The 27,383-nt window shown below is 55.2% G+C and overlaps 1 protein-coding gene across 1 annotated transcript in view; it reads left to right on the top strand.

The window, feature by feature from the left end:
• The window catches only part of CPLX1 (complexin 1), a 34,520-nt gene extending 7,874 nt beyond the window's left edge, over positions 1–26,646 (top strand). The window contains exons 3-4 of the mRNA XM_059378897.1: positions 18,040–18,215; positions 24,647–26,646. Coding sequence (XP_059234880.1) covers positions 18,040–18,215; positions 24,647–24,844 — 374 coding nt within the window. The 3' untranslated portion in view covers positions 24,845–26,646. The remainder of the gene's footprint in view (positions 1–18,039; positions 18,216–24,646) is intronic.
• Positions 26,647–27,383: the final 737 nt, after the last annotated feature.

Here is a 27,383-nt window from a genome sequence, read left to right as displayed (position 1 = left end):
GTGAATCTTTTTTATAAAATTTCTTCTCATTTTTTGAAAAAAAGATTTTATTTATGTATTTGAGAGAAAGAACACAAGAGTGGGGAGGGTCAGAGGCAGAAGCAGACTCCATGTTGAGGAAGGAGCTCAATGTGGGGCCCGATCCTGGGACCCTGGTATCATGACCTGAGCCGAAGGCAGATGCTTAACCAGCTGAGCCACCCAGGCACCCTTTCTTTCTTTCTCTTTTTCTTTCTTTCTTTATTTTTTTTTTAAAGATTTTATTTATTTATTTGACAGAGAGATCACAAGTAGGTAGAGAGGCAGACAGAGAGAGAGAGGGAAGCCTACTCCCTGCTGAGCAGAGAACCCAATGCGGGGCTCGATCCGAGGACCCTGAGATCATGACCTGAGCTGAAGGCAGAGGCTTAACCCACTGAGCCACCCAGGTGCCCTTCTTTTTTTTTTTTTTAAGAAGATTTTCTTCTTCTTTTTTAAGATTTTATTTATTTGAGAGAGAGAGAGAGAGAGAGAGCATGAGCTGGGGGATGAACAGAGAGAGAGGGAGAAGCAGATGCCTGCTGAGTGCAGAGCCCACAACCCATGAGATCATGACCTGAGCTGAAATCAAGAGTTAGATCCTTAACCAACTGAGCCACCCAGGTGCCCCCAAATCTCTCTTTTCTAGGATTGCTCTCATTTTTCTCATCTCCCAAACAAAGGAGAACATGGTTTCTCTGCCTTTGCAGGGATCAGTCAGGAGCTCTGGCTTCCTTTTCTTAGGGGCAGCCTGGCAGGGTTGGGGGAGAGTCCCTGTTCGACCAGTAGGTTCCTTTTGGTCCCATGGACCTGACTGTGAACTCTGGCATCCAAGCTGCTCAGGCTCCAGCAGAGGGCCTAGGGTTCTGAGTGCTGGGTGCTGGGTGCTAGGTACTGGGTAATGTGTGTTGAGTGCTAGATGCTAAGTGCTATGTACTGAGTTCTGATGGTGTGTATGCTAGGTGCTGAGGATACTGAGATCTGGATTCTGGGTGTTGAGTGTTGGTTCTGAGTGCTGGGTGCTGAGGGTGTTGGTTCTGGGTGCTGACGATGCTACATGCTCAGTGTTGGGGGTGCTATGTACAAGATGCTGCGTGCTGGGTGCCAGTGCTCAGTGCTGTGTGTCAAGTGCTGGGTCTGGGTGTTGAGTGAGCTTCATGCTGGGTGCTGGGTGCCAGTGCTCAGTGCTGGGTATCGAGTGCTGAGTCTGGGTGTTGAATGAGCTGCATGCTAGGTGCTGGGTGCCAGTGCTCAGTGCTGGGTATCAAGTGCTGAGTCTTGGTGTTGAGCAAGCTGCATGCTGGATGCTGGGTGCCAGTGCTCAGTGCTGTGTGTCGAGTGCTGTGTCTGGGTGTTGACGAGTTGCATGCTGGGTGCTGGGTGCTGGGTGCTAGCGAAGACTGGGACTCAGGAGGTTGGGGCCCAGGCCAGGCAGCTGGCTAAGAGCAGCTCTGACAGAACCTATAGGCGGGCTGGTGTCCACATCTGTGACTTCTGGCGCCATTGGCTCTCCCTGACCCCACCGCAGGATGTGGCAGTGGGTCCTGGCAGAAAGGACCAAGCCCGTTCAGAGCTTTGTTTCCTACGCGGGGAGGGGAGCTTCATCAGGACAAGGTGCTGTCCAATGTATGCCCCCCAGGCTGTCTTGGCCCCAGGCCTCTGCCTTCACTCTGGCCCCCCCGTGGTCTGAGAGTCGCCCAGCAAGGCCCACGGACCTGGGGGCTCCTGGGAGAGGCCGGAAGAGCAGTGCTGTGTGCTTGTGGTGGGAGCAGGCATAAGGGACAAGCAGAAGCTCCTTTATCAGAAGATGCGGGGTGGTCTTGGGGTACCTTCAGCACACAGCTGTCCTGGGGCCCTCAAGGCTCCTCAAGGCTGCTGGGACCGTCCTGCACTTAGCTTTCCTTCAGAAGGAGGGTTCTGGAAATGTAGATGACCACCCCAGGCACAAGCCTGGCCCACGGGGGTGAGAGAGAGCAGCCCTCTTTGCCCAAGACCTGTGTTGGTGTCAGTTCCCCTGTCCTGTCTGTCCAAGTAGATGTCCTGCCCATCAGAGCCCACCCTGTACTTGGGGTCCCTATCAAGGCGGAGACATCATGAGGGGTCCCTGAGGCTCAGGGCCAGGCGGTGTGGGGCCGTCCCTGGCCCTTGTCCCTGGCAGCAGGTGAGGGGTCGAGGGCAGTGACCCCAGGGCCCACGGCTGTGGTGTCCTGCATCACGGCAACACTGGTGAGTGGGTGGCCGTGAGTGGCAGAGGCAGCTGAATGGAAGGATGGATCCATGACAATGACAGCCCTCCTGGAGCTGGGTGGCCATGCCATCTATCCCCAGGTGTGGCTCTGCGTGGGCTCACCACGGGGCGTTTTCATCTCGCTCTTGTCTCCTTTGGGCTCCTAAGACCAGACGCTCTCACCTGGCACCTGGCTCCACAGGCCCTGGGCCCTGGGTACCCCACCCCCACCCCCAGGAGGCATGAAGCCTCTGGTGGTTACTGAGGCTGAGGAGAGGGGGACTTCGTTCATGGCAGGAGGAAAATCTCCAGGCAGCTAATAAAGGCTAACAAAACCGCAGAAGGCATGGGCGGGCAGAGAAGAGGAGATCTGGGTCCTTCCAAGCACGCACAGAAGCCCGAGGGGCCTCGCAGACCATCATGGGCGTGCGTTCAGTGCAGCTGCTCCGGTTGGAGGCTAGCAGGCAGCATCTGTGGGTCACCCTCCAGCCATTAGGCCCAGGCCCTAAGCTCCGTGGCAGCAGGGTGAGACGGGGTCCCCAGTGTCTGGTGCCTCCCTTCCTAAGGCCTTGGTGAGGGGTACCCAGGCTTTGCACCCAGCACTCAGGAGATGCTCAGCTCTGGGCCGGCAAGGACCGTGCAGAAAGCCAACTGTTTTTTAACGGAGTTTTGACCTTGAGCAGTGGGCTGAGGGCAGGAGATGCAGTGGCCCCGTGGCCAATGGTAGGCTTCATTTCTCATTGAAAGCTCATTCGTTCCTTGACCAGGTTGGCTAGGAGAGTCCAAGCTCGCCCCTCCTCTCTGGGGCAAGGGGGTGGGCATCCGGTGAGGGGGGCCCTGCCACAGCAGGTAGGCACCATGGCGGTCACGGATCCGACCTCTGCCAGCTTCACTCACACCTTCCTAAAATGCTTTCATGTTGTTTAACTTATTTTATCTTAATGGATGGGCTAAGTTTTCTTTTTAAAAACCTGCTGCAGGTTTTGGAAACGATGGGCGCTTCCAAAATGTTATTTAAGCTCTAATTACTGTGGGCCAGAATGATACGGTGTGCCGGCAGCCCTCGCCCATGCTGTTCCTGGAGTTCTGGGCCCCCCTGAGCCCTCCCTATGTCTGTGCCCACCTTTGGGCCTTGGGATGTGGATCCAGGGGACTAGGGTTGCGGTAGGTCCTATTAATATAGAAAGGATATTATGATCTTCGCATTCAACTTTGTAAGAGATAGTTATACGTATTTATTTTTTAACATGAAAGTGTGTGCTTCTTGTGGGGAATTGAAATAACACAGAAGAATATGAAAAAGTGGTAGGGAAATTTGAGATGGCACCTGTTGAATCACTCATTACTTTACTTAAAAGTACTTTTTCAAGGAGGGATGCCTTCAGATCTATTTCTAATTTTAAGACTCTGCAAAGTCCTTTATGCTGTTGGTTATTAGAACTCATTCAAGGGGGTCAGCAGGTTAACCCCAGCAGGGTACTAACCTGGCGAGGTGATTGGTTTCAAGTGGGGTTCAGTGGGAAACACTGGCGTGGTGTCACTCTCTTGCCCCCGGAAGGAGGGTGAAACCCTGTACCTTCAGCTGGAGGGCTGCAGGGTCAGCTGGACTTCACTCTGAGTTCAAGGCACCATCTGCAGATAGTTCCAGGGCTCCCCCATCCTCCTGACAGAGGTGTGGGGTGAGGGTGTAATCTCATCCCGAATGAACGGGATAATACGGAGTCAGCCCACGGGTGCTGTCCCTGCGTGCATGCCTCCCTCTCTGCTCCTCGTGTGCTCACTGGGATCAGCTCAGACGTTATTGGATGGGGGGGGGGCGGGTAGGGGCGGGCACTGAGCTCTCGCAGACCTCCTGCCCCGTGCTCCTTACGTGGCTGTATCAGCAGCACGTAAACAGTGCCTCTGAAGTGCCAGGCCAGGCAGCGCAAATACACTTCTTTCTTAGAAAGTCTTTGGTCTGCCCCATTGCTAACATAGGGCTCATTTTCCGTTTGCCTAATTTTCTGTGGACTGTTTCTCAGGCTTTCCACACCAGCAAAGCAGCCCTCCCCACAACACTTGGGTGCAGTCAACAGTCCCAGATGGACTGGTTGCTGTGTTTCCTCTGGAGCAGCTGCCCCAGGACCCTGGCACCTCCCACTTGCTCCCACAGGCCCTGGTTGCTGCCCAGGCAGTCACTGGACCCCGGCTGGGTCCTTGGGAGCTTTCTGTGACAGTGCAGACAGGGAGTCTCTGTCTTGTGCCTTCACGCGTGGTTGGTTGCAAATAACATTTTAGATTCAGAGTTTTGCCCCTTGAATTGTGAAGTTATTTTCCTGTTGTCTCCAGATTCTCAAGTTGCTGTTGAATCATCGATGCTATTCTTATTCCCAGTGCCCTTTATGTGACCTGCTTTTATATCTTCTCTTGGGAGGCTTGCACGGTTTTTCTCTCCAACCCTGGCATCCCGACGTTTTGGGATCCTCAGGCCCACTATGAGTCCTTCACCTCCCCTGGACCTTGGTCTCTGTTGCCCCCATGGCTGCCCCACCGAGGGCTCAACCTCCCTGCCTCGGGGACTCTCCTGCGTCGGTTCTCTGCCTTCTTCTGTGCTCTCTCCTGTCTTTCATCTCTGTGTCTCTTGTTCTACTCTCTGGGATGTCTCCTCAATTTTATTTCCTAACTCTTCAACTGAATTTTTTCTCTCTACATTTATATTTTTAACCTCCAAGAGCTCTTTTGTGTGTTCTTAACCACCCTGTTTAAAGAGTGCCCCGGTCCTTGGTCCTGTTTCTCCTCTCTGGGGCCCTCCAGCCTCTGATTTGGGAGCTGCCTTCACGGTGGAGGCTTTTCTTGGCTGTGCGTTTGTCTTTCTGAGTGTGCTACGAGTGCCTGTCTGCCTGTCTCATGTGCTGCAGGGGACCCTGGGCTGCCCTGTGGGACACACATGTGTGTATGATGGGATACCTTGGGGTCCCCACGTATTGGGATCTTTAGGTCTTGTGCAGATGTGTTAGTTCCACTTCTCTAGAAGTGGACCGTGTGTGGTGGGACATCAGGGTCTGCAGCAGGACAGTGGATGGGGGCCTGGGGGATCTTCTCTTTCTGGAAGCAGAAGTCCACTGAACCCGCTTTGGAGCTGGACCATCACCTCTTGTCCCTGGTGCCTGCATCGGTGGGGCCTGGTTTGGCTTCCCCAGGGACATGACTCCTTGATTCCCCCCTGCAGCTTGGGCAGTGGATTCCGGAGCAGGGAGCCCAGGTCCTCCATTCAGACCCCAGCCCAGCCTGTGTCCCCCAGCTTTGCGACCCCACAGGCACCTCGGGCTCCGTGGGCGGATCTGCATCCCAGTGGTTCCCTCTGCTCAGGGGGCTGCCGTGTCGGCCATCCCTCCTGTCGGACCTCAATCTCTCATCTCCTCTGCTGTCAGACCTCGTATGGTTATACTTGTAAATGTCTTTACTCCCGTTTCTGGAGGTGCAGAGAGGGGTGTTCCATCATCATGTTTAACTAGCCTCAGTGCACCGTCCCCACATGGGCACGTGTGTGGACCTGGGCACGCGGCCCTGGGTGATCGGAATCAGCCTGGTGTCGGGTCGCCTGGTGTGAGCTTGGTTCTTGGCTGTCGACTTGACCGACAATGACCCATCATCACAGGATCTACCATTGGATTTACTGCCTTCGTCCCATGAACCAGACCCGCAGATGGGATCTGTCTTGATGAAGCACACACTCGAGTCTGGGGACCGATCAGCAAACATGAAGTCGGGTGCCGTGGCTGGCAGGGACAGGTGCCTGGCAGCTGTAACTCCTAGCAGGAGACCAGTCTTCAGGGGAGCCTGGCAGACAGAGGGATGTGTGGGTGCTGGGATTGCAGGAGGGGTGACCTCTTGGAAGACTGTTGCATCCTCGCTGAGGAGAGTACAGACGGTAGAAAGGTGTGCAGAGCTGAAATCCTTGTGACGCACCTTCCCCGCCTGCTCTCTGCAGAGACCCCACAGATCTGTGTCCCTGACGAGGCTCGGTAATGCTCCCCACCTGGGATTTCCTCACCTAGTGCAGGTTGACCAGATAAAATGCTCTCGTTTTAAATTAATTTTTAATTTTAATTTTAATTCATCTTTTATTTACTCAGTGCAAGTTTTAATATCTTGTAGTTACCATATTTATGATCTGTACATCTGAGGTGAACGTCCTGTTATTTACTAACCCTTTCTGCGCTCATAGCTTTGCCATTTAACTCTGCGGCGTCTGGGTGTCTCTGCCGCGTATTCCGCGTATTCCCGTAGGCTGGGCAGGGCTTGGGGGTGGGGTTTCCTCGTCGTGGGCTGGGGCTTCCCTCCTCCTGGCGCGTCTGGTACTTTTTCACTGGGTGCCAGACATTCTGAGTTTCACACTGTTGGGTGCTGGATATTTTTGTTTTCCTAAATATATTCGTAAGCTTTTTTCCAGATGTGGTCAGGCGGCTTAGACACTCGGATTCTTTCCTGTCTGATTTTGGGGCTTCATTGGGCAGGGCCAGATCCACCCTTAGTGTGCGGATACTTCCCCCACAGCCCGGCTGTCTGTTTTTCCTGTGCTGACACGCAGGTGCGCCGGCATCCATGGCCTTTTCTGCTCTGGCTATTGGAGCTCTCTCGTTAAGGGGCAGAGATTGTCAAATTGGGTAGAAAGTCAAGACCCAACTTTATGCTACCTAAAAGAAATTCACTTTAAATATAAAGGTGTAAAAAGTAAAAAGATGGATGAGATAAGCCATGCTAATCTTGATCAAAAGAATGCTGGAGTGCACATTGTTAATATCATACAAAGTCGATTTCAGAGCAGAGACTATTACCAGGGATGAAGAAGTTCCTCTCCTGTGACAGAGATGCTGACGGATCAGGAGGGCCTAACAGTCTCAACCGTTTCTACCTTGAATTTGAGCTTCAAGGTGCGTTCGTGAAAACAGACAGGTAGTTTACATGGCAAACAGACAAATTCCCAGGTTGAGGTGGGGATAATCGGTAGTTGCTGGAACAGATAGAAAAGTGACAAGGACGTATGGGACTGAACAGCACCATCCGTGGTGCCAAGCTGATGGATTTCGGAGGACGGTCCCAGCGAGGCTGGAATATGCATCCTCCTCAGACACACAGAGCAGGTACGAGCCTGGACCGTGTATAGGGTCATAAAACAAGTCATAGTGAATGTGGAAGAGTTCAGTCACGCCGTCAGTTCTCTGAACGCAGCAGGTGGAACAAGAAACAGATAACAGAAAGATATCTGGAAAGTCCCCCCAGAATACTTGGAAATGAAACACCACGCTTCTAAATAACCCATGGGTCTGAGAAGCAATCTAAAGGGAAATTAGAAAAGTATTTTAAACTGAGGGGCTCTGTTGGTAGAATGTCTGCCTTTGGCTCTGGTCATGATCAGGGGTCCCGGGATCGAGCCCTGAATCAGGCTCCCAGCTCAGTAGGGAACCTGCTTCTCCCTCTGCCTCTGTCACTCTCCCTGCTTCAACATATACACGCACGCATGCGCTCTCTCTCTGTCTCTGACAAATGAATAGATAAAATCTTTTAAAAAAAGGATTGTAAACTGAATGGAAATAAAAAAAAAAATCAAAATTTCTGGGATTCACTAAAGCTGTGTTTAGAGGGGAATGGGGAGAAAAGAAAACCAAAAACTACCTCTTTAAGATAAAGTCAAACTTGTATCCAAAATCTATAAAGAACTCTTGCTGCCAGTAAGAAGACCAGCAACCCAATTAAGAGACAGACAGACGCTCAAGGCCATGGACATTAGCGCTTATCTTGCAAGTGGGCCAGGCTGGGAAGTCAGGGTCAGCGCAGAGGTGAGGAGTCATGCTGCTTCCAGCTGCCCTAGACATGATGTGTTGAGACAGGCACCCAGCACTGGGGTCCTCCTCCCCAAACCCAGAACCTCAGTCCAGCCTTAAGAAGAACATCATACAGGGGCACCTGGGTGGCTCAGTGGGTGAAAGCCTCTGCCTTCGGCTCAGGTCATGATCTCAGGGTCCTGGGATCGAGCCCCACATCGTGTTCTCTGCTCAGTGGGGAGCCTGCTTCCTCCTCTCTCTCTCTGCCTGCCTCTCTGCCTACGTGTGATCTGTCAAATAAATAAATAAAAATCTTAAAAAAAAAAAAAAAAGAAGAAGAAGAAGAACATCAGACAAATCCTAATTGTGAGACAAAAATTCCCGAAGTCCTCAGAGCTGTCGAGGTTATCAAATGCAAGGAAAGCCTGGGAAACTGTCAGCCAAGAGGAGTCTAAGGAGATGTCATGTGTGTCCTGGACGCTGGAGCAGAAGGGACATCAGGTAAAAACTAAGGAAGTCTGAGTGCAGCACGGACTTCAGTTAGTAATATCATTATCAACGTGGCTCATTAAGTGTGACAGATATATCACATTACTGTAACGTGTTAACAGGGCAAACTGGGTGCTGGGTGTGTGGGAACTCTCTGTACTTTCTCCAAAAATTTTCTGTAGATTCAAAATAAAAAGTTAATTTTTGAAAGTGTGCAAACGCTTTGAATAGCTATTCCAGCAAGAAAGATGTAAAAATAGCAACTAAGCACATACAGAGACACGTCACAGCCCCCTGGACAGTTGAAGCCATGAACAAAGACAACAGTGCATGTGAGCAAGGTCACGGAGAAGTACAAACCCTTGCTTGGCGCTGCTGGGGCTTTAATATGGTGCAACCACTTTGGAAAACAGTGTGGCGGTTTCCTAAGGAGAGAGCCCTAAGATACCATACAGCTCAGCAGTTCCCTGCCATGCCTCTGCCCAGGGGAACAGGAAGAACACATCCACACATGGGCAGAGCAATTCAGTCACCAAAGACCCAAACTGGAAGCAACCCAGATGTCCCTCAACAGGGGAAGGGAGATGCCGATCGTGTCCATCCGTATGATGCCTCCCCCCCCTCCCCCATGGTAAGAAGTGACAAGCTGTTGGCACGCATGACGGCGCAGGTGGCTCTCCCAGGTACTATGCTCAGGGATGGAAGCAGACCCTGCCTTCCCAGTTACTACCTGTTCTGTGATTCCATTTATACCAAATTCTGGAGAACACACATGAATCTGTAAGAACGGAAAGTAGGTCAGCAGTTGTCTGGGGTGGTTTGGTGGGAGGGATTACAATTATGCCTCCAGAAAGCTGTTTTAAAAATGGGTTGTGTTCGTGAGGACACCTGTCTGCAGTGGTGATGCGGTGAGGGCACGTGGGAACCGCCTGCCTGAGGTCCCCACAGCCTCACCCTTGTCGGAGGTAGGACGGGCCTGGGTCAGGTGGCAATGGACAGGCAGGCCAGGGCTCTCGAAGCCACAGGGCCTCCTCCTGGAGGAGAGCATCAGTGTGCCCTGCTGGCCCCTAGCCTCGAGGGTGGAGGAACACTGGGCCGGCTGCCCAGTGTCAGTCCATCTGTCTGTCCATCCGTGGGAGAGGAAGGCAGCGTCAGGTGCCAGGCTTCCCGTGGGACCTCAGAGCTGCTGTAACAGCTGTGGCACGGACAGCATCAGGAGCCTCCCAGTTTTCTAATACAGAACTGACTTTACTTGCCTACAATGGACCCCACAGAGAACAGATTCTGTTTTCCTGTAGAATTCTGCGAGAAAGGCCAGCTTCCCTTCCCTAAGCCCGCCTCTGGTTTAGCATTTCCCACTGTTGCAGGGGGGAGCTGGCCCACTGCTCTCTCCCGTGCCAATTTTTGGCATGACTCTTATGGGATTTCACAAAAATAACCTGGGGAATTTCCTTCTTTTTTCTCCTTTCCAAGAACATTTTAAATATCATTGGAATTATCTTTCTTGAATGTTTGAAAGAATCCATCTGTGAATTCTTAGACACAGTTCTCTGTTTTTGACATTTTTTAGAAAATCTGCTTCATTCACGTTTTCGAACGTATTAGGATATAATCTATTATTTGGTCGTATTAATGTCCTCTCAATCTGCAGCAGTTTCCTGTGCGTTTTTCCTAATTCTGGATGTCTTTATGCTTTCCGTCTTTTTGCCCTGAGCAGGCTGCTCTGCGCCGTGCAGCTGCAGACCCTCACCTTGGATCCAGCCCACCCATCCTCCTCAGCCCCTCCCACCTCCTGTTCTCCTAGGTCCTCTCCCCGGAGGCTCCAAGCCGAGATGTGATTCGCTTTGTGCTCCTGCTGCATTGAGGACACAGGTGTTCGGGATCTACATCATGGGCTGCCCTGCCCCCAGGTTTTGCTGGGTCAAGGCCTCCTGGCTCTGCTTCCCAGACTTGGAGTAATCCCGGTTTCACTCCTATTTCCTAACTCATTCGTCGTCGTTAGGGAGCTTTATAATGGTCTGAGAGGTGGGGTTGTTCCCCAGGCCACCTACTGGCGTCCGTGGGATGTGGCCTTAATCCTTCTTTGCTAACGCATTGAGGTTATCTGTGCAGCTTGGCGGGGTTTTTCCAGACATAAGGTGATGTGTTGTTTTGAATTTATGCTTCTCTTTTTTACTGTCGTAAAATATTCATAGAATAAAATGTGAAACTCCGACCGTTTTTAAGTGCCCTGTCCGTGGCACATTGTTCAGCAAGCGTCCCCGCCGTCCACCTCCAGAATGTCCTTGTTTCCCGGACAGTGCTCATCAAACGCTGGCTGCCCACGCCCCTCCCCTAAGCCCCGACTCTCACCGTCCCCTTTATGTCGCTGTGATTTGGCCTACTTGGGGGACCTCCTAGGTGTGGCCCCACTGTACTGGTCCCCTTGTGTCTGGCAAGTTCCACCCCCATGGTACTTTGAGGGTTCATCCCGGTGGTGGCGAGTGTCAGAATGTCCTTCCTATCAAAGGCTGAGTGTTGTCCCCTCGTGTGGCCGGGCCACATGTGGCTGTGCGTCTGTCCATCCATGGACAGCTGGTTATTGTGACTCGTGTTGTCTTCTGTTCTTTTGGGCACGTGCCTAGGAGAACACATGGTGATTCTGTGTTTGGTTCTGAGGACCTGTCACCCTCGGCGACTGCACCCGTCTACACATGGGCTTCCAGTTTCCACACATCCTCGCCAAGGCTTGTTTCCTACTTTTTTTTTTTTTTTTTAAGATTTATTTATTTTCGCGACAAAGAGCATGAGGGGGGAGGGGTAGAGCCCGACATGGGGCTTGATCCCACAACCCTGAGATGGTGACCAGATCAAGACCAAGTAAGGGTCAGAAGCTTGACTGACCGAGCCACCCAGGCACCCTTCTGTTTCTTTTAAACTGTTATTATTATTATTTTTCAGTAGTCATGGGTGCAAAGTGAGGTCTCACTGTGGTGTAGAACAACATTTGGTTGCTTTTTGTAAACATTCTGTGAATCTGAAAAGGACTCGTGCTATTTTGTTCAAGGTTTAGGTTTGGTGTGAACCTGGTTTGTAACCTGCTGATCATTTTCTGTCTTTAAAGAATCGAGAGACACAGGTGTGTTCGTCTGTAGGCCTTCCTCTGCTGGCTTTCCAAACAAGGCAGCTTGACATTCATTTGCCGGCACCCGGCTCTCAGAGTGCACGGTGGTCCCTCACGCTCATGACCACCTGGGGCTCCCTGACCTGGGGGCAGCGTGGCCACATGCCTGTGTGCCCGAGACCTTTGCTGAGACATTTGCTGAGGCCGCTGCGGAAACAGCCTGGGGAAACAAGCCTGTGGAGTGTTTCTTTTAATAGGAGCGTTGTGGAGGGAGGGGGTGGCAGGGTCGAGGCTCCAGGCTCGGGTGCTCTCAATGAGCTGAGAACTGTCACATTGTTTGCACAAACCTCTGGGATGCTGTGACCGCTGGCCTGTCCCCAGAGGGAGAGAGGGCGTGCATCCCCAGCACTCCCAGTGACCCCGGTGCCTTCCGCAGCTCTCTGTTCCTGGGACTCCCGGGGAGGAGTGGGCATTTTCCCTATGGCACGCGGGTCAGGTCTTCTTGAACAGCTCAACTGCCAGAGGAATCACGATTTGGTCCAAACCCAAACAAAGGAAGAAAGAAGAGTTGGCGTTTTGGCAGGGGGTCCCCAGAATACGCAGGAGGGCAGCAGCTTGGCAGTGTCAAGCAGCCTCGTTGCCGTAAGCCTAGCCTTCAGGAATCCGCAGTCCGCAGAGCCTGACACTTAGGAGAGGTTTGCTGTCTCTGTTAAATATATTCCTGATCATTTGCCGTCTCTGTAATTACCGTGGGCAGAACATTGTCCCATTTGTGTCCCAGCCTGTTATTGACTGGATGGTGCTGACAAAGAATTCGGCAGCTACAAATACCTCGTCTAGCCATTCTGCCGTATTCCGTGATGAGCTGTGGTAGGTATTTCCCAGATGCTGGGAGTTCTTTAGCAAAGTGACCGTGTCACCAACAAAGGAGGTGGGGGGGGTGCAGGGGGAGGAGTTGGTATCTTCATGACATTCCTTTTATTTTCTTAGGACATTCAGTGGAACTCCAAGGCCCTCTCCTACAGAGGGTGCGAGGCCGCCTGTGTCCTCACACCATCCCTGCGGCCGGAGGCAGGCAGAGGGACCCAGTGGCAGCTGAGACCCATGTCCTGCCTATCCCACAGGGGTGGGGGTGGCGAGACCTCAGGGGATGTGGTTTTAGTGTGGATGGAGCCCAGCTGGTTAATATTTCCTTTAAGTTCAAGCTCTTCGTCACCTATGTAAAAGATCTCTGTAAGTCAGACTCGTTCACAGAGATTCTTCCCTTATGCCTTCTTCTAGAATTTTTGTAATTTTAGCTTTTACAGTTAGGTCTATGGTGGAGCTTGGTGTAACGAGTGAGGTAAGGGAAGAAATTTATTCATATACTTATTTGCTTGTTGTTGTGCTCCCTGTGAGAAAACTGTCCTTTCCTCATTGAGTTATTTTTGCATCTTTGTCCCAAAGAATCAGCTGAACATATATGGGTGGGTCCATCTCTGGGCTCTGTTCTATCCCATCGACCCGTATGTCCACTCTGTTGTCCATAGCGCACTGTCTTGATTATAGGAAGTCTTGAAGTCAAGCATGTAAGTTGTCTAGAGCTGTTCACCTTTTGCAAAGATGTTTTTTCTATTCTAGGTCTTCTTCCATTTCCACATGAATTTAGAATCAGCTGGCAAATTTGTTCGAAAAAGCTTGCTTGCATTTCCTTGGGATTGCACTGCATATACAGACCAGCCCAGAGAAGGCTGACGTCCCAGCAGCCCTGTGTCCTCGAACGTGGTACACCCCTCCATTCACTCTGGTCTTCTTTAATTCCTCTCAACAGTTCTGTGGCTTTAGGTAAAGCAGACTTGCACATCTATTAAGAACAGAGGCATAGATATTTTATGTTTTTGTCAGTATTTTTAATGGGATTATTTTAAAATTTCATTTTCCAGTTGTTGGCTGTTCGTATATAAAAGAATCCATTTATTGCTTATTAATCTTATATCTGGTGACCGTGCTAAGATCATGTATTGGTTCTAGCAGAGGTTTTTTGATGTCGTTTATTAATAAGGGCAACTTCTTCCCTATCAATACCTTCATGCCTTCTCTTTCTTTTCTTGCCTTAGTGCAGGGACTAAGTCCTTTAGTGCAAAGATGAGTGGGATCGGTGAAAGCGAGCTTCCTTTGCTCACTGCTGAGCCAAGAGAACAGTGTATTTCATCACGGACTAGGACATGAGCAGTAGAGTTTGCTGAGATTTTATCTGTGGCTGAGTGCATGATACATTTCCTTTACAATTTTAGTTTGTTATTTGCCCCATATCTATTGAGCACGCAGACATGCTAGACACAGCTCTAGGTTGAGGGGTCGCAGCCCACTCAACCTTGCTCTCGGTCCTTGCTCTCCTTGAGCTCACTTTCTGTTGGCAGAGACCGACAAGAAAAAGCAAGCAAACAAATTTAAATATCATTTCAATAATGGTACCTGTGGGGACACAAACCTGGCCAATTGAGGACTGTTATATCTTCCCTCATTTTTATTTTGGGTTCATATTCAGATCTGTAATTTGTGGTGTCACCTTAGAGTTCTGGGTCATGCTTCCTCACCAAAAACTTAACCCAGCCCCGTTTAGGGAAAGCTGGTTCTTTCTCCAGGCTTCTGAGGCCCCGCCTCCATCACCGGCCCTGTGTCCAAGTCCTGGGTGGGTGTGTTTGTGGGGCGGTGTATGGGCTGTCCTCTCTGATCCCGATTTCTGTATCACAGTGCAGCTCACAAGGGCTGTGTGCTCGGGCCATTTTCTTCCTGGTTCTTTTCCTGGTGTCTGTCCTGGCCTTTAGGGCATCTTTAGCTTTTCTGTATGCAAAACTCTTAGCTTGTCACATTTCACAGAATTTTCTTTTTAACTCTTGGGGCTGTGACTGAGACTCATTATGCAATCTCCCCAGCCACTAACATGACAAGTATCTGTATTTATTTAGAATAGTTTAGTTTTCCACTAAATTTTGTAACTTTCCCATAGATTTATTTCAAGGTAAAAAGTACTTTTTTCCACTTTTAAAAAATTGACTTTAATGTAAATATCACATGGTATCCTGGAATGGGAAAGGGCATTAGTGGGGACAGCAGTGACATTAAATAGTCTGTAGGTTGCTTCCCAGCGTTGCCCCTGTGACGATTTCATTAGCTGTGGTGAATGTATCATAGCAAACCTTAGAAGACGCTGGCCAGGGGCGTGTAGGAGCCCTTGTACCTGTGTGATGTCTGTAAATCTAAAACTATTTCCAGATGAAGTTTTAAAAGTCAACAGTAACTTATATGTTACTTAAATACACATAATTTGAAGTATGTGTAACGTACCACAAGTGAACGCATCCATGGTAGTGACTACTCTTATATGGGTGACCAGTGCGCACGAGTGGCCCCAGAAAAGCCTGTCTGGGTTAGGATGAGGGGGTGCCCCTCCCTGCGCTCCTGCCCCCACGGAGACAGCAAGGGGCCCGGCTGTGGGACCCCGAGCACAGAGTCCACCTCCCTTTTGCAGTCAGAGACCTGGACCTTGGAGTTGGGGGAGAATGGCTCCGTGTCTGTTTTTTCATCTGTGAGGGCGGTGGGCCGCTAAGGGGCCGGGCACCCCACCCCTCCCCACCAGCTCCCGTGCTGGGACCAAGCTTGCTGCAGTTTCTGCTCTGGTGCTGGGCACTCTTCTAATTCCCAGCCCGCTGGGTCTTCCGGAGGCATGTTCTGCGCAGCAGTGGAGACCATGCAGAGGAGGCTGGGGGCCAGGGAAACTCACCCCAGGCCGGGTGCCATGCCGGGTGCACCAGCCAGCTGGTGTGGCACAAATCCATTCCACTGTGGAGTGACCTCGGGTCCCCTCACCCCTGGCCTTGGAGAGGCCAAACAGGTCCCCAGAGCTGCCCCTCCATCCAATGGGCCAGGCCCTCCCTTGACTTTCCCTAAGCCTCAGGCCAAATGAATCAGCCCAGAGCTCAACTGAGGGCCAGAAGAAGACACCAGGAACCCTGAGGAGTCCCTGAAACTCAGAGCCAGAAGGGCCCTGGACAACACCCCGCCCCCCACCTCCAGGCCCACCCTAACGTGGCAGAGCTCAGCACACAGCTGGTGCTCAGTAGATGCCTTTTTCATCACTAGCTCTATAGCTCATGTGCTGTGTTGGAGAAGCAAGCGCACCCCACCCCCCGCCCTCCCCCAGCTGTCCCACACCTTCCTTCCCAGGAGGGAGAGGGGGGACACCAGGTCACCAGCTCGGCTTTGGGTATTTTTTTAAAGAGGATTTTATTTGTTTATTTATTTCAGAGTGTGTGAGTAGGGGAAAGAGGGGGGTGGGGGACAGGAGGGGGAAGGCATCTCAAGGAGACTCCGTGCTGAGATCGTGACCTGAGCCGAAACCAAGAGTCAGATGCTTGACTGACTGAGCCCCCCAGACATCTCCCACAATTCTGCTTGAGTACACCAGACTCTCTCAGGAGGGAGGAAGAGCAGTTGGTCACTCTCACTTTAGTGTGAATTAGCGAGTTCAAGAGGGAGGGTTACAGAAAAGTGGGACTTGGCACTGTTTGGAAAACTGTAGCTGCTCCCTGGACTGTGGGGTTTGCTCCTGCCTCCTCCACATTTGCCAGAGACGACTGCCACGCAGGAGGCAGAGAGATCCTGCTTGCTTCTCTGGGCAACTACTAGCAGAGTGTAGAAGTGACTCTCCTCTATGACCTGCTTTTCCTTGAATCACTGGCATCCTATCGGCTTTATCAAACTGGGCAGGTGTTTCTGAAAACAGACCCTGAGGTTTTAGTTTTCTGTTAGTCCGGATCTGTGCCAAGTGCCCAGTACAGGAGGACTCCCTGACCTCACAGTGACATGGTGGCCTTGGCACCCCACACTCAAGACGCTGTGGGAGTTTCTAGCAGCTAGGAAGGCCCACAGGGGGTGGGCATGGCCCGGCCTGATGAACGTCTAGTTCTCAGCCCAGAACACTCAACCAAAGAGTTGTTCTTTCTCTTTCTCTCTCTTTTTAAAGATTATTTATTTATTTATTTACTTATTCATTTATTTATTCAACAGAGAAAGAAAGAGAGCGCGCACTAGCAGGGGCAGTGGCAGGCAGAGGGAGAAGCAGACTCCTGCTGAGCAGGAAGCCTGAGGTGGGACTCCATTCCAGGACCCTGGGATCAGGACCCAAGCCGAAGGCAGACGCTTAACAACTAAGCTGCCCAGGCGTCCCCCAAGAGTTGTTCTCTTGCCATCAACAGCGAGTGGTCTTGCAAACGACTTCCTCCACTCACACGGTTGGGCTCAGTCCTGAGTAACTGGTGGGGACAGTGTATGCCCAGAGAGCAGTCGGAAAGGGAGTGTCTCCAGGCTCAGGACTGCATAGACCTGTGCGGGAGCCGAGGAGGATGACCGTCTGGAAGAGCCAAGACGTGGATGTGGGGACTCAGAACCCAGAGTTACTGAATTTAGGGAGAAGGGGCAGTACGGAGTTGGGAGGGGACCCTTCTGGAGGGGGGCAGTGACATTCGTGCCCACCTGCATGGACTTGACTGAGGGGGTTCTGTGCATTTCCACCTCACGGTTTATGGCCAAGGCATGGGCGCAGCTGCCTGCGCAGCTGTAGGTCATCACGGGGTTGGAGGCCAGAGGCCAACAGAAGGGTGTGCGGAGGAAGCATGCAGGCATGATGGGGACGCTGCCTCGCTCCTACTGGCCAAGCAGGGGCGCCCCAAGGAGCTGACTGCCCCTGGCTGAAGTCCCCCCCACTAATCCCCCCCCACTCCTGACAATGCCTTCAATGTGGGACGGCTCTGCTCCCAGGAGCCATGGAAGGGCCGGGCTCGCCGCCGTGCCTGCTGAGCTGGAGCAGTAATTACATGTCTCTGTCCTGTGGGCCGAGTCCCAGAGGGCGTCCGGGGGTGTTTGTTGTTGCCTGTGAATCAGGAGCTCATGAGAAAAGTGGTGGCTGGTGCGGCAGAGAAATTAGGGCCTTGGTGCTCCGACATACAGCCTCCAGCCGAGCCCTTGCCCATGAGCCTCTGGACACCTCGGCCCCGGGGCTGCTCCCCAGCCAGGTGTTCATGCCTTCAGACCAGCCTTCCACCACCTTCTGGAGGCCAAGCTTCTGGACACAAGACCCAGAGCAGACATGCCAGCCCCGGCCACACAGACGCGGCCACACATAGACGGGCAGATGCACGCACATGTAATCACACTTCCCCGCCGGCACAGACCTCCTCCCTCCCCCAACGCGCACAGGCCAGGCTTTCCTCTGGGTGGAATCCGCCAGAACCGGCAGGGGCCAGCACCAGGAGGGAAGGGGCAGAGATGGAGGGGACCCGAGCCTGGGGCCTGGACCCTCAGTAGGCAGCAGCAGCTGACAGGGGAAGCTGGCCTGACTCACCACCCTCTGTCCCCAGGGGCCACAAAGGACATGGGGAAGATGCTTGGAGGCGATGAGGAGAAGGACCCAGATGCAGCCAAGAAGGAGGAGGAGCGCCAGGAGGCCCTGCGTCAGGAGGAGGAGGAGCGCAAGGCCAAGTATGCCAAGATGGAGGCCGAGCGTGAGGCCATGCGCCAGGGCATCCGAGACAAGGTGGGCGCGGGGCACAGGGATGATGAGACTCTGGACAGGGCACCCCACACCTCACCCCCCTGGATCAGACCTCTCTCTACCCACTCCTTGGCCTGGTTCCTTGAAACAGACCTTTGCTTGGTGCACTCCCAAGCTTCAGGAGGTGGTGCAAGGGGACGGGAGCGGGGCAGAGAGGTCTGCACACCCCCAGGAGCCCATGTCTGCCGCACAGGCCCACCAGAGTTAGGGCTCACCCCGTGGGACACCAAGTCTTTCCTGCTCTCCACAGTGGGCCTGGGTCCCCTCCTCATGGCAGGGTCTCCCAGACTCTCTGGGCCCAACGGTGGCTTCTGCAGGAGAAAGCCTCCCATCTGGCTCCTCCTGGAGCCGTCCCCTCAAACCCCCTCCCCAGGCCTCTAGGGAGACACTCCTACCCAGAGTGGGTAGGTGCCGGGCTGCCCAGGGAAGGGGGCTCTCAGGCAGGCCCTGGGTGGGCAGTCATCAGGATTAGGGGAACGCACCTGAGCAGCCACAGAGGGTCCTCATAGCTTCTGAGGTTCGCAACAGAGTGTTGGGGGAAACGGGTCTGTAGACTGAGGTCTGGCTTGGGGGGGCCTTGGGCTGGCAACCACAGTCTTTCTGGGGATCATCAGGGCTACCTTCCCCAGCAAGTGCGGCAATGAGTGAAAACATTGTGCCAGGCACAGACGGGGCAATCGAGGCCCAGGGGGGAGGGTGCAAGTGAGGCTGAGCTGGCAGCAGGTCACACACTCAGCACAGTGCTGGAACACCGGGGGTCCATGCCCCCAAGGGCATGTCCATGGCCCACCCTCTGTGGCCCATCCAGCAGCTGGGTTGGAAGTGTGGGAGAGAGGGCACGTGCTGGGGGAGCTGATCCAACCCCACCTGGGGGAGCCAGGCTGGGGGCCGGGTGAGGAGATGGGGCCTTCCCCTGGGGACCTGGGAGTCCACCCAAGGTCTTCAAGGCCACCCTGTCCCCAAGCTCCCACCTCCATGATAGATGCCTACAGCCTGGCGGTCGCTGGGTCCAGGTGCCTGGGTAGGAGACTCGGTGGGGGGGTGTTGCCTTGCTGGTTCCTTCCTGCCCCTCACCCCGATGACCCTGGCTCTGGGTTCTGAGAGAGACATTCCCAGACGCTGTAGATAAAACCTGCCGGTAGGGGACTGGGTCTCCTCAGGAGATGTCTGTGGTCCCTGGCCCTGGACCATCTGATATGCCCAGGCTGCTGGATCTAGAGCCTAGACCCCGGTATCTTCCCACCTGCCGAGTGCTGCCTCAGTGTACCCAGGGAGGGCCGTCCCCATCCATGAGGTAGGGGCCAGGCCTCCCAAGGTGGGGTGGCATAGCCGGGGTGCCTGCACACCTCTAGGCTACACGGGGCCCCCACATTGACAGGGATGGGGGACCGCAGACCTCAACATCCCACCACTGGTCACAGGACACCTCTTCTGGGGAGCCCCAGAGAGCTCCAGCTGGTTTTGCTGTGAGAACCCCTGACAAGCACCTGCTGCCTCCTGGGTCAGGCAGCCCAGGCTGGGAGGGGTCATCCCTGTAGGGGTCAGGAACAGGGGGATGCTGCAGAAGGGGAGGAATCAAGAGACAGAGACAGATAGATGCCCAGGCAGAGAAGGCTGGAGCAGCTGTGCTCTGAAGCCTGTCTGTCTCTCTGTCTGTCTATTTGTGCACTCGGTGATGGGTCCTGGGGGATCTGCCCTTGAGCCTCACAAAGAGGTCACAGTGTTTGGATAGGGCTTGGAGCCCTGGGGTGTGCAGTGGGGGCGTCTCCCCCATCAGGAGGCAGATGCCAAGTGAACCCCTTCCCCTGAGCCCCCACCTGGCCTGCAGGGACTCAAGTGCTGTTGGTGAGAGATCATGAGCTCAATAGGCTCCAACTCATTTTATCTTTAACATGGAAACCCCCTTCTGTCCCTCCTCACTTCAGACTGCCCCTGGGCTCCTGTTTCATCCCGGGCCCCAGCCCCAGGCTTGTGCTGACTTGTGCCCATTGTGCCTGGGCCTCCTTGGGTCCATGTTGCCAGTGCCCCAGGGCCTTTGCTTGGTTGCTTCTCCCTGGATGTCTCCCGAGGCTCCTCCCTCCCCACTCCACCCTCCACACAATCCTCCCCCACTCCTGCTTTCTTTTGCTCCCCAAACCTACTTTGATCTGACCCACTCCTATTTTTCACTTGTTTGCTGTCCATTGCCCACCCCCACATGGGTGGTGGAAGCTTTGGCTATTTGTGTCTGGCTCTGTACCTGTCGGCTAAAACAGAGCCCAGCCCAATAGGTGCCCTGCCAGAGAGTGAGTGAGGGAGTGGGTACTCGAGTGAGCATGAGCTCAGGGTCCTCTTCCTCCTTGTGGGGATCTGGTGGGAGCTGTCACAGAAAGAGGCCTGGGGGAAGTGGGAGGTGCCTCCTCCATGAGAGCAGCAGGTGTCCCACTGCTCCATGGACAAGCAACACTCAGGGAGCTCTCCCAAGGATGGACTCTGTCCTCCAGACCCCAAGCTTGGGGTGGCTCTGTGGAGAGCCACATCCCTTGGAAGAGCCTCAGGACCCCCTCTCTCCCCACATGAGCACCCCTACCCCGGATCCCCTTGGCTGGGTGCCTTCAGCTTCTCTGCCACCCCTGGAGGCTGGGTCTCGCCCCTGCCCAGTGGAGAACTCTTTCCCGTGCACATCTGGGTTCTGTTCCCATGGGCCCAGTGGGGCACGGTGGCATCGGCTGAACCCAGGGGCAGGGGTCAGATCACCAGGGGCTCTGACCTTACCTGGCAGCCTAATCATTCTTCCAGCTATTGTGGGATTAGATAGGATGAGTGGGACTGTCCCCAGAGGGTCCACCTGCAGGGAAGGCATGGGTGTGGGGACACCTGTTGGGGTCCACCTGGACACCACAAACTCCGTCTGCAAGGCAGGAGCCTTTCCTGTGTGGCTACAGAGATAAATGAGACAGTGGTCACCTGGCCAGGAACTGGGTAGGGGGTGGTGCTGGTGCTGGGCAGATGGGGACGATGGTCTGTCCCTCCATACATGGGTCAGAGGCAACTCAGTAAGGGGTCTGACATGTTTTGGATGCTGGAGCCCCAGAAGGCCCAGGCTGTCCCAGTGCCACCATTCCAACCTCCAGAATGTGGCCCCTCATATGAGCTCCAGGGCCCTGTGAAAATGGAGGAAGCTCAGAGTCCGAGTGGAGGCTGTGAGCTGATGGTGTGGGGTGCAGGGCTGGAGCTGACCCCCTTGCTGAGTGAGTGAGGGCAGGGCACCTGCCTGCATGGGGGGATCCCCTGTTCCCTGCTGTACCTATAGCACCATTGAGTCACCTAGCCCCCAGGTCCTGCCCCTGAGAGGTCTGTCTGCCACTCAAGGCCCCTGGGTTCTCTGCAGAGCCCTCTTCCACTGGCCCATGTAACCACTTTTTTCCTCTTCCCCACAGGTGGGAACCCTAAACCCTCTTCAGGTGTGGCTCCCCCAGGTTACGCTCTCTGACCCCCAGGCACAAGACGTGGCTTCCTCCAGTCCTCCCCTGGCGCCATGTACCCCTAGGCTTCCTGGGGGCTGGTCAGAAAAGGAGCTGCTCAGTCCAGGGTGGCCCCCAGATGGGTGGGGGGCCATCAGATGGCGGACATAGGGGCCAGGGTCATGTATCCTCTGGGGCACCCAGGTCCCTCGGCGACCTCATCCAAGGAAAGCAGAAACAGCCTTTTAGGATGTCTCACCTTAGGGCTGGTGGGCATAACTTCCTTCTCCCGACCCCATCGCTGTGTACCTGTGAGACTGACTCACCTGTGCTTATTTGCCTATGTGCTGCCTGGTTTGCATATGCATTTCCTGATTTGCATACTCGCCTGGTTTGCACGCCCACCACCAGGTTTGGAGACCCTCTCAGCTTTGAGCCACAACCACCCTCCTCCCAGCACCATGCTGGTGGATCTCAGACCACCAGGTCCCCCACATCCCCTTGGGATCACTCAAGGCTTAGTCTGAGGTTTGTGGTCAAAGTAACAAGCAAATATGTGATTGCCGATTGTTTGTTGTTTGGGAATGTTACAGATCCTCACTTAATTAGCACCAGGCTCCTCCCAGCCACTGGGTGTGCGGTGGGACCCTGCCATCTCCGTAGTTGGTGTGGAGGCTGGGCACCTCCAGTGGGTGCCTGGACTGTCTGTAGCTGGACATTTGTGTCTGGAGCAGCTCCCAGCCAGGTCCCACTGGAGCCCAGCTCAGGAGTCCCTCCCCTAACATGGTGACCTTTAGGCGGAGCCCAGGGACCTAATCCTTGGAATGACTTTGAGTTTTACTGGAGTGACTGGGCTGGGGTCCAGGGTCTCCTTTGGGGGCACCAGAGGGGACAGCGCCAACACAGTGCTGGGCCAGAGCCTGCCTCTCCAGACGGGGAGATTCCTCTGTTCAGCTGCACTGTGTGCTCTTGCCATAGCATGCGTGTCCCCTGAGCACAGGTGGTGAGCGTGAGTGCAGGCTCCTGGGCCCGGCCCCAAGACTGACACCCCCAGCGCATGAATGTTCCTGCTGCGTGCAAGGCCGTCTGGCTGGAGAAGTCTGCTGGAGTCTGTGTTCCTGGCTGGGGGGAAGCTCTCTCTGGTCTGACCTAGTTTCTGGCAGTGTCTCTCTCCCCTGCCCACGCTCCACCCCACAGGCCTCCAAGCCACATGTCCTTCCTTCCCCTTCCAAGCCTAGGGGCCACTCTCTCCACCAGGACTTTGTCCCAGAGTGGTGACCCAGGGAGAGGGCATGAGCTCCTTGTGCAAGGGAGTGCCTAGTATCTGGCCAGTTTGTCACACTCTGTGCCTTTGTCTGACCTGACATCAGGGCTCAGTAGGAAGGGCCCTCTGGTCCATGTGCCCACTGCCCAAGGTGTTCTCTGGGTGCCCCCAACAGCCCCGCATTCCTCTCTCTGTCTGGCAGGTGCCCAGTGAGGCCCTGGGCTGTGCTGTGGTCACAGGGGACCAGAGAGCATGGCTTCCTCCTCTGACCTCTGCTGAAGGTGGCCATCGATTCCCCCATGCCTGAAGCCACCAGCAGGCTCAGGGAGCAGACAGAGGCAGAGGTTGCCGCCTGTGTCTTCAGCAGGCTGGGGTTAGGACACAGCCAGTTCCCCTGAAATCTGGAAGCAGAGGAAGGTCCTTCTTGGAGAGTCGGCACTTCCCTCCTCCCCACCAGCCCCAAAGCAGAAGATGGGCTGGCAAAGAGAGATGAGTGAGCAGTGGGGTCAGTCCTCCCCCTGGGCAGAAACACCTTCTCCCCAAGGCCGGTGATCATGCCTGTGTGCTCCCCAGTAGAAATCTGGAGTCTGTGGATAAACCCTGCCCCCATACACTGTCCCCAGTTGTCCCTCTTTACCCATATTAATGCTTCAGCTCCTGTGTGCTCATGTGTGACTCAGAACCTCAGACCTGCCTAAGGGGTGCCCTCTTTCCAGCTTGAGTGGGTCCCAAGCTTGGCCCATCAGAGAGATGTGAGTCCAGCATGACCCCACCCAGTTCCCACCAGCCCTGAGGCAGGAGGCCTCTTGGTGACCAGAGACTCATCTTCCTCAATCCTGTGGGGCTAGGGATGGTTCAGTGCTGGTTCCTGCAGGGCTAGTGGTGGGCCTGGGGGTAGGGAACATGTATTGGTCTCTTTGAAACTTACTGTCTCAGTTCTAGAGGCCAGAAGTCCACAATCAGGATGTGGGCAGGGCTCCCTCCTTCTGAAACCTGCAGGGGAGAACCCTTCCTCATCTCCTGTGGCTGCTCCAGGCAATGCTCAGGGTCCTTGGCTTGTAATCAGCCTTTCTCCACTTTCCTATGGCTTTCTCTGTCCTTGTTTTTCTTCCACAAGGAAACTCTCCCTGAATTTAGGGCCCAGGAAGATCTCCTTACCTTAATAACATCTGCAAAGGCCCTATTTCCAAATAAGGCTGCATTCTAAGGTTCCAGGTGACATGAACTTTGGGGGGACACCATTCTACCCACTACGGAGGGGAAACTGGAAATGGGGGCCCAGGGGTGCCCAGGAGTGTTGGCTGAGCACAAGCCTGGGTGGGGCTCCAGAGCTGCCATCTAGAGCTGCCACTGTGCACAGTCTGCTGGCTATCCAGGCCATCTGGGGAGATGGGCCAGGCCTGAGGTGTGAGCACCTCTCACCTGACTGGGGACCTAGGCTGAGTGGGCCTGCCAGCCACGGAGCAGTGGGCTCTTTACCAGACAGCTCCTGGACCACAGCCCCAGCCTCCCGGGAAGGCTAAGCAGGATGGCAGCGGGGAGGGCTGGGGGTGGGGCAGGGACACCGATAGGGACCGCCCCCCTGCTTCCGCCACAGCGCCACAACAAGCCCTCCCCCCCCAAGCCCGGCTTCCTCTGTCTCCGCACACTCCGTGGGGGGCTGGGACACCTGCTGACCCGGCTGCCCCCCTCTCCTCCCCACCCAGTACGGTATCAAGAAGAAGGAGGAGCGCGAGGCGGAGGCCCAGGCCGCCATGGAGGCCAATTCGGAGGGCAGCCTGACAAGGCCCAAGAAGGCCATCCCCCCGGGCTGTGGGGACGAGCCAGAGGAGGAGGACGAGAGCATCCTGGACACGGTCATCAAGTACCTGCCCGGGCCACTGCAGGACATGTTCAAGAAGTAGCGACCCTGCGCTGGACGGCAGCCTGCCCGCGCCCGGAGCCCCCAACCCCATCGCCCCGATCTCCCATTTAGCCCCTGCCCGTGCCCTCCGGAGGCCCCTGAAGGGATGTCGGGAGCAGAGTGCAGCCCCCCAACGCCAATATAAGCCATAGTCCTAGATCTGTCAGCCCCTGTCCCCCTCACACCTCGGGAGCCTACGCACCTCTCACTCCCACCCTCTCCCAGCACCACCATCGCCACCGCCCCCGGGGGTAGAGGCGACCGCCCCTCCCCTGAATCCCTGCGGTCTGTGCTGCAGGCGCCCGCCCCCCGCCCCCGGGACCAGCCCACGTGCTCCTCTGGGTTGGACCCTCCCCCAGAGCCTGGGAAGTCCCTTACTGCTCCCGCCCTTCACACCCACCCCGCAGTGCCCAAGGCCAGGGCCACCGAAAGGGCCAGCATCTCGACCAACCCTGGGTGCGCCGTCCCTGCGTTGGTGGGCGCTTGTCCGGTCCCAAACTCAGGAGCACAGCCATAGTGGGGGGAAGGCGGGCGTGCAGGCTGGGAGAGGAGCTGGGAGGGGCGAGCAGCCTCACCCTTGGGACAGGGGTGGGAAGACCCCCATCCCTGCGGTTACACCTGGGCTGCAGGATCTCTAATCTTCCTGCTGAAGGTTGCCCACCTCCACCGGCCCCCCTTCACATTCATTGTCCATCTGTCTCTCCCTGTCCTTCACTCTCCCTTCTCGGCCCACTCCTCTGGAAGGCTTTGCTTCTTAGAAATACCAGGACCCGGTTCTCTTCTAAACTGAGGGAAACAAAGCAATAGGCCTAGGGGAAATTTCTCAGACCCCCCCCCCCCCCGGCCCCCCCCCCCCCCGGGCGGAATACACGCTGACCCTCACACACCCCTGTAACTCTGCCCCGGAGTTCGGAGTCCGAGGGCCCGGCCACCCCCCTCCCTGGCTGCCACCTCTGATCTAACCCCTGGAGGCTGCTCTGAATGGGGGGATCCCCTGCCGCCTCCCTCTGCACCCCGCCGTCCCCCTCCCACCCACCCACCCGCCCCAGCTCTGGGAGGAGACGCAGAGCCCTCGCAGGAGTGCGTGCATCTGGAGAGGAGTGTGGAGACAAAGGCCGCCCCTGGCCTCTTCCGCAGGGTGCAGGCCCCCCGAGGTGGGGCCTGCCAGGAGGCCTTACGATCGGTGGAGGCGGAGTCTGACGGGTACCACCGCGGGCCTCCCGAACCTTCCTTGTTCCTTCATCCTTGTTTTCCTTTGCATCACGATCTGTTGAATCTCAGGTAAATGAGGTCTTACGTGTTTGGGGAGTTTCATCGTGACAGAGCCCGTTGACTCGGTGCTCGGGCCCCTTTCTGTCCCGATCACTAATTCATGGTGTCCACGTGTTGCGGGCCCGGGGCACGGCCCCCGTCGCTCTTTAGAGAAGCCATATCAATAGACCGCAATACTAACCGCGCGCCCCTGCTCTGCGACGGGAGTGCGTGTGCCCGCGCCCCCGCGCCGCCCCGCTGCGCCCCCGCGCCTCCGGCGTCCTCCTTGACTCCTCCTGGTCCCACGTCTTTTTTAAATGCCTGTTTTCACACTTTGAAAAGCCAGCTCTGAGCAGACAGGGCGTTGTCTCGTAGAAACCCCGCATCCCGTTCCCAGCGCATGGGGCGCCCGGAGCAGCTGAGCTTAGCGTAGACTGTGGGTGTCGTCCGTCCTTCTGTCTTTGCGCCTGCGCCTCCTCCTGCATGTCGGGGGCCGTCGCGTGTGTAGTCTCTGGATGGAATCACAGCCAATAAAACACCACAGTGATTTCATTCCGTGTGGCCCTTCTCTCCCGACTCCTGATCCTGCCTAGGCAGCCTGAGGTCCCCACTGGAGGGGCTGGACCCTGCTGGACAGATCTACTTCCACGTCCTGCCAGATAGGAAGCACCTTCCCCTGTCACTGGGACAACAGCAGGGTCTCACCACACCCTGACCCAGGTCCCCCCCCTGCTCTCTAAGGCAGCCCTAGGGTACCCATCTAAGAGGCAGACCCAACCCTTTGGGCTCCCTTCCTTCCTCTTCCCTGCCCCCTCCCTCCATGAATCTCCCACCTTCACAGACCCCTTGACAGTCCTTGCCTTCCCCACAGATATGCCAGGCCCTTGAGGGTCCAGCTCCCACTGTGCTGGGCACACTTTTGGCCAACCCCCACCACCCTAAACTCCTTCACAGTCTCTAGTCTGTCCTGTGGTGGTCGTCACCTCCCTGTGTCCTTAGGGAGGCCTCTGTGCCCTGCCGGGGCTCTGGGTCCCACACCCCACCAGGGAAGCCTGCCTCTCTGGGCCAGGCTGGGCGAGGTGCCCATGAACCCTGGGCACCCTGACCCAGCCCAGGGAACAGCTTGGCTCTCTCCCTCCTGGGCCCCCACCCATGTCCTTCCCATCCCCCAAGCCTACCCCAAGGCACCATAACCGCGGTTCTGCTTGTAACCCCAGAAAGGACGCGTGTGGCCTCTGCCCCCCGGCCCCACCGGCCTCTCTCCAGGGAGCAACTCTGGGTCATCTGTC

Source organism: Mustela nigripes, chromosome 1 (genome assembly GCF_022355385.1).
Source record: "Mustela nigripes isolate SB6536 chromosome 1, MUSNIG.SB6536, whole genome shotgun sequence".
Taxonomy (NCBI): domain Eukaryota; kingdom Metazoa; phylum Chordata; class Mammalia; order Carnivora; family Mustelidae; genus Mustela; species Mustela nigripes.
This window is presented reverse-complemented; position numbering and strand designations above follow the sequence as displayed.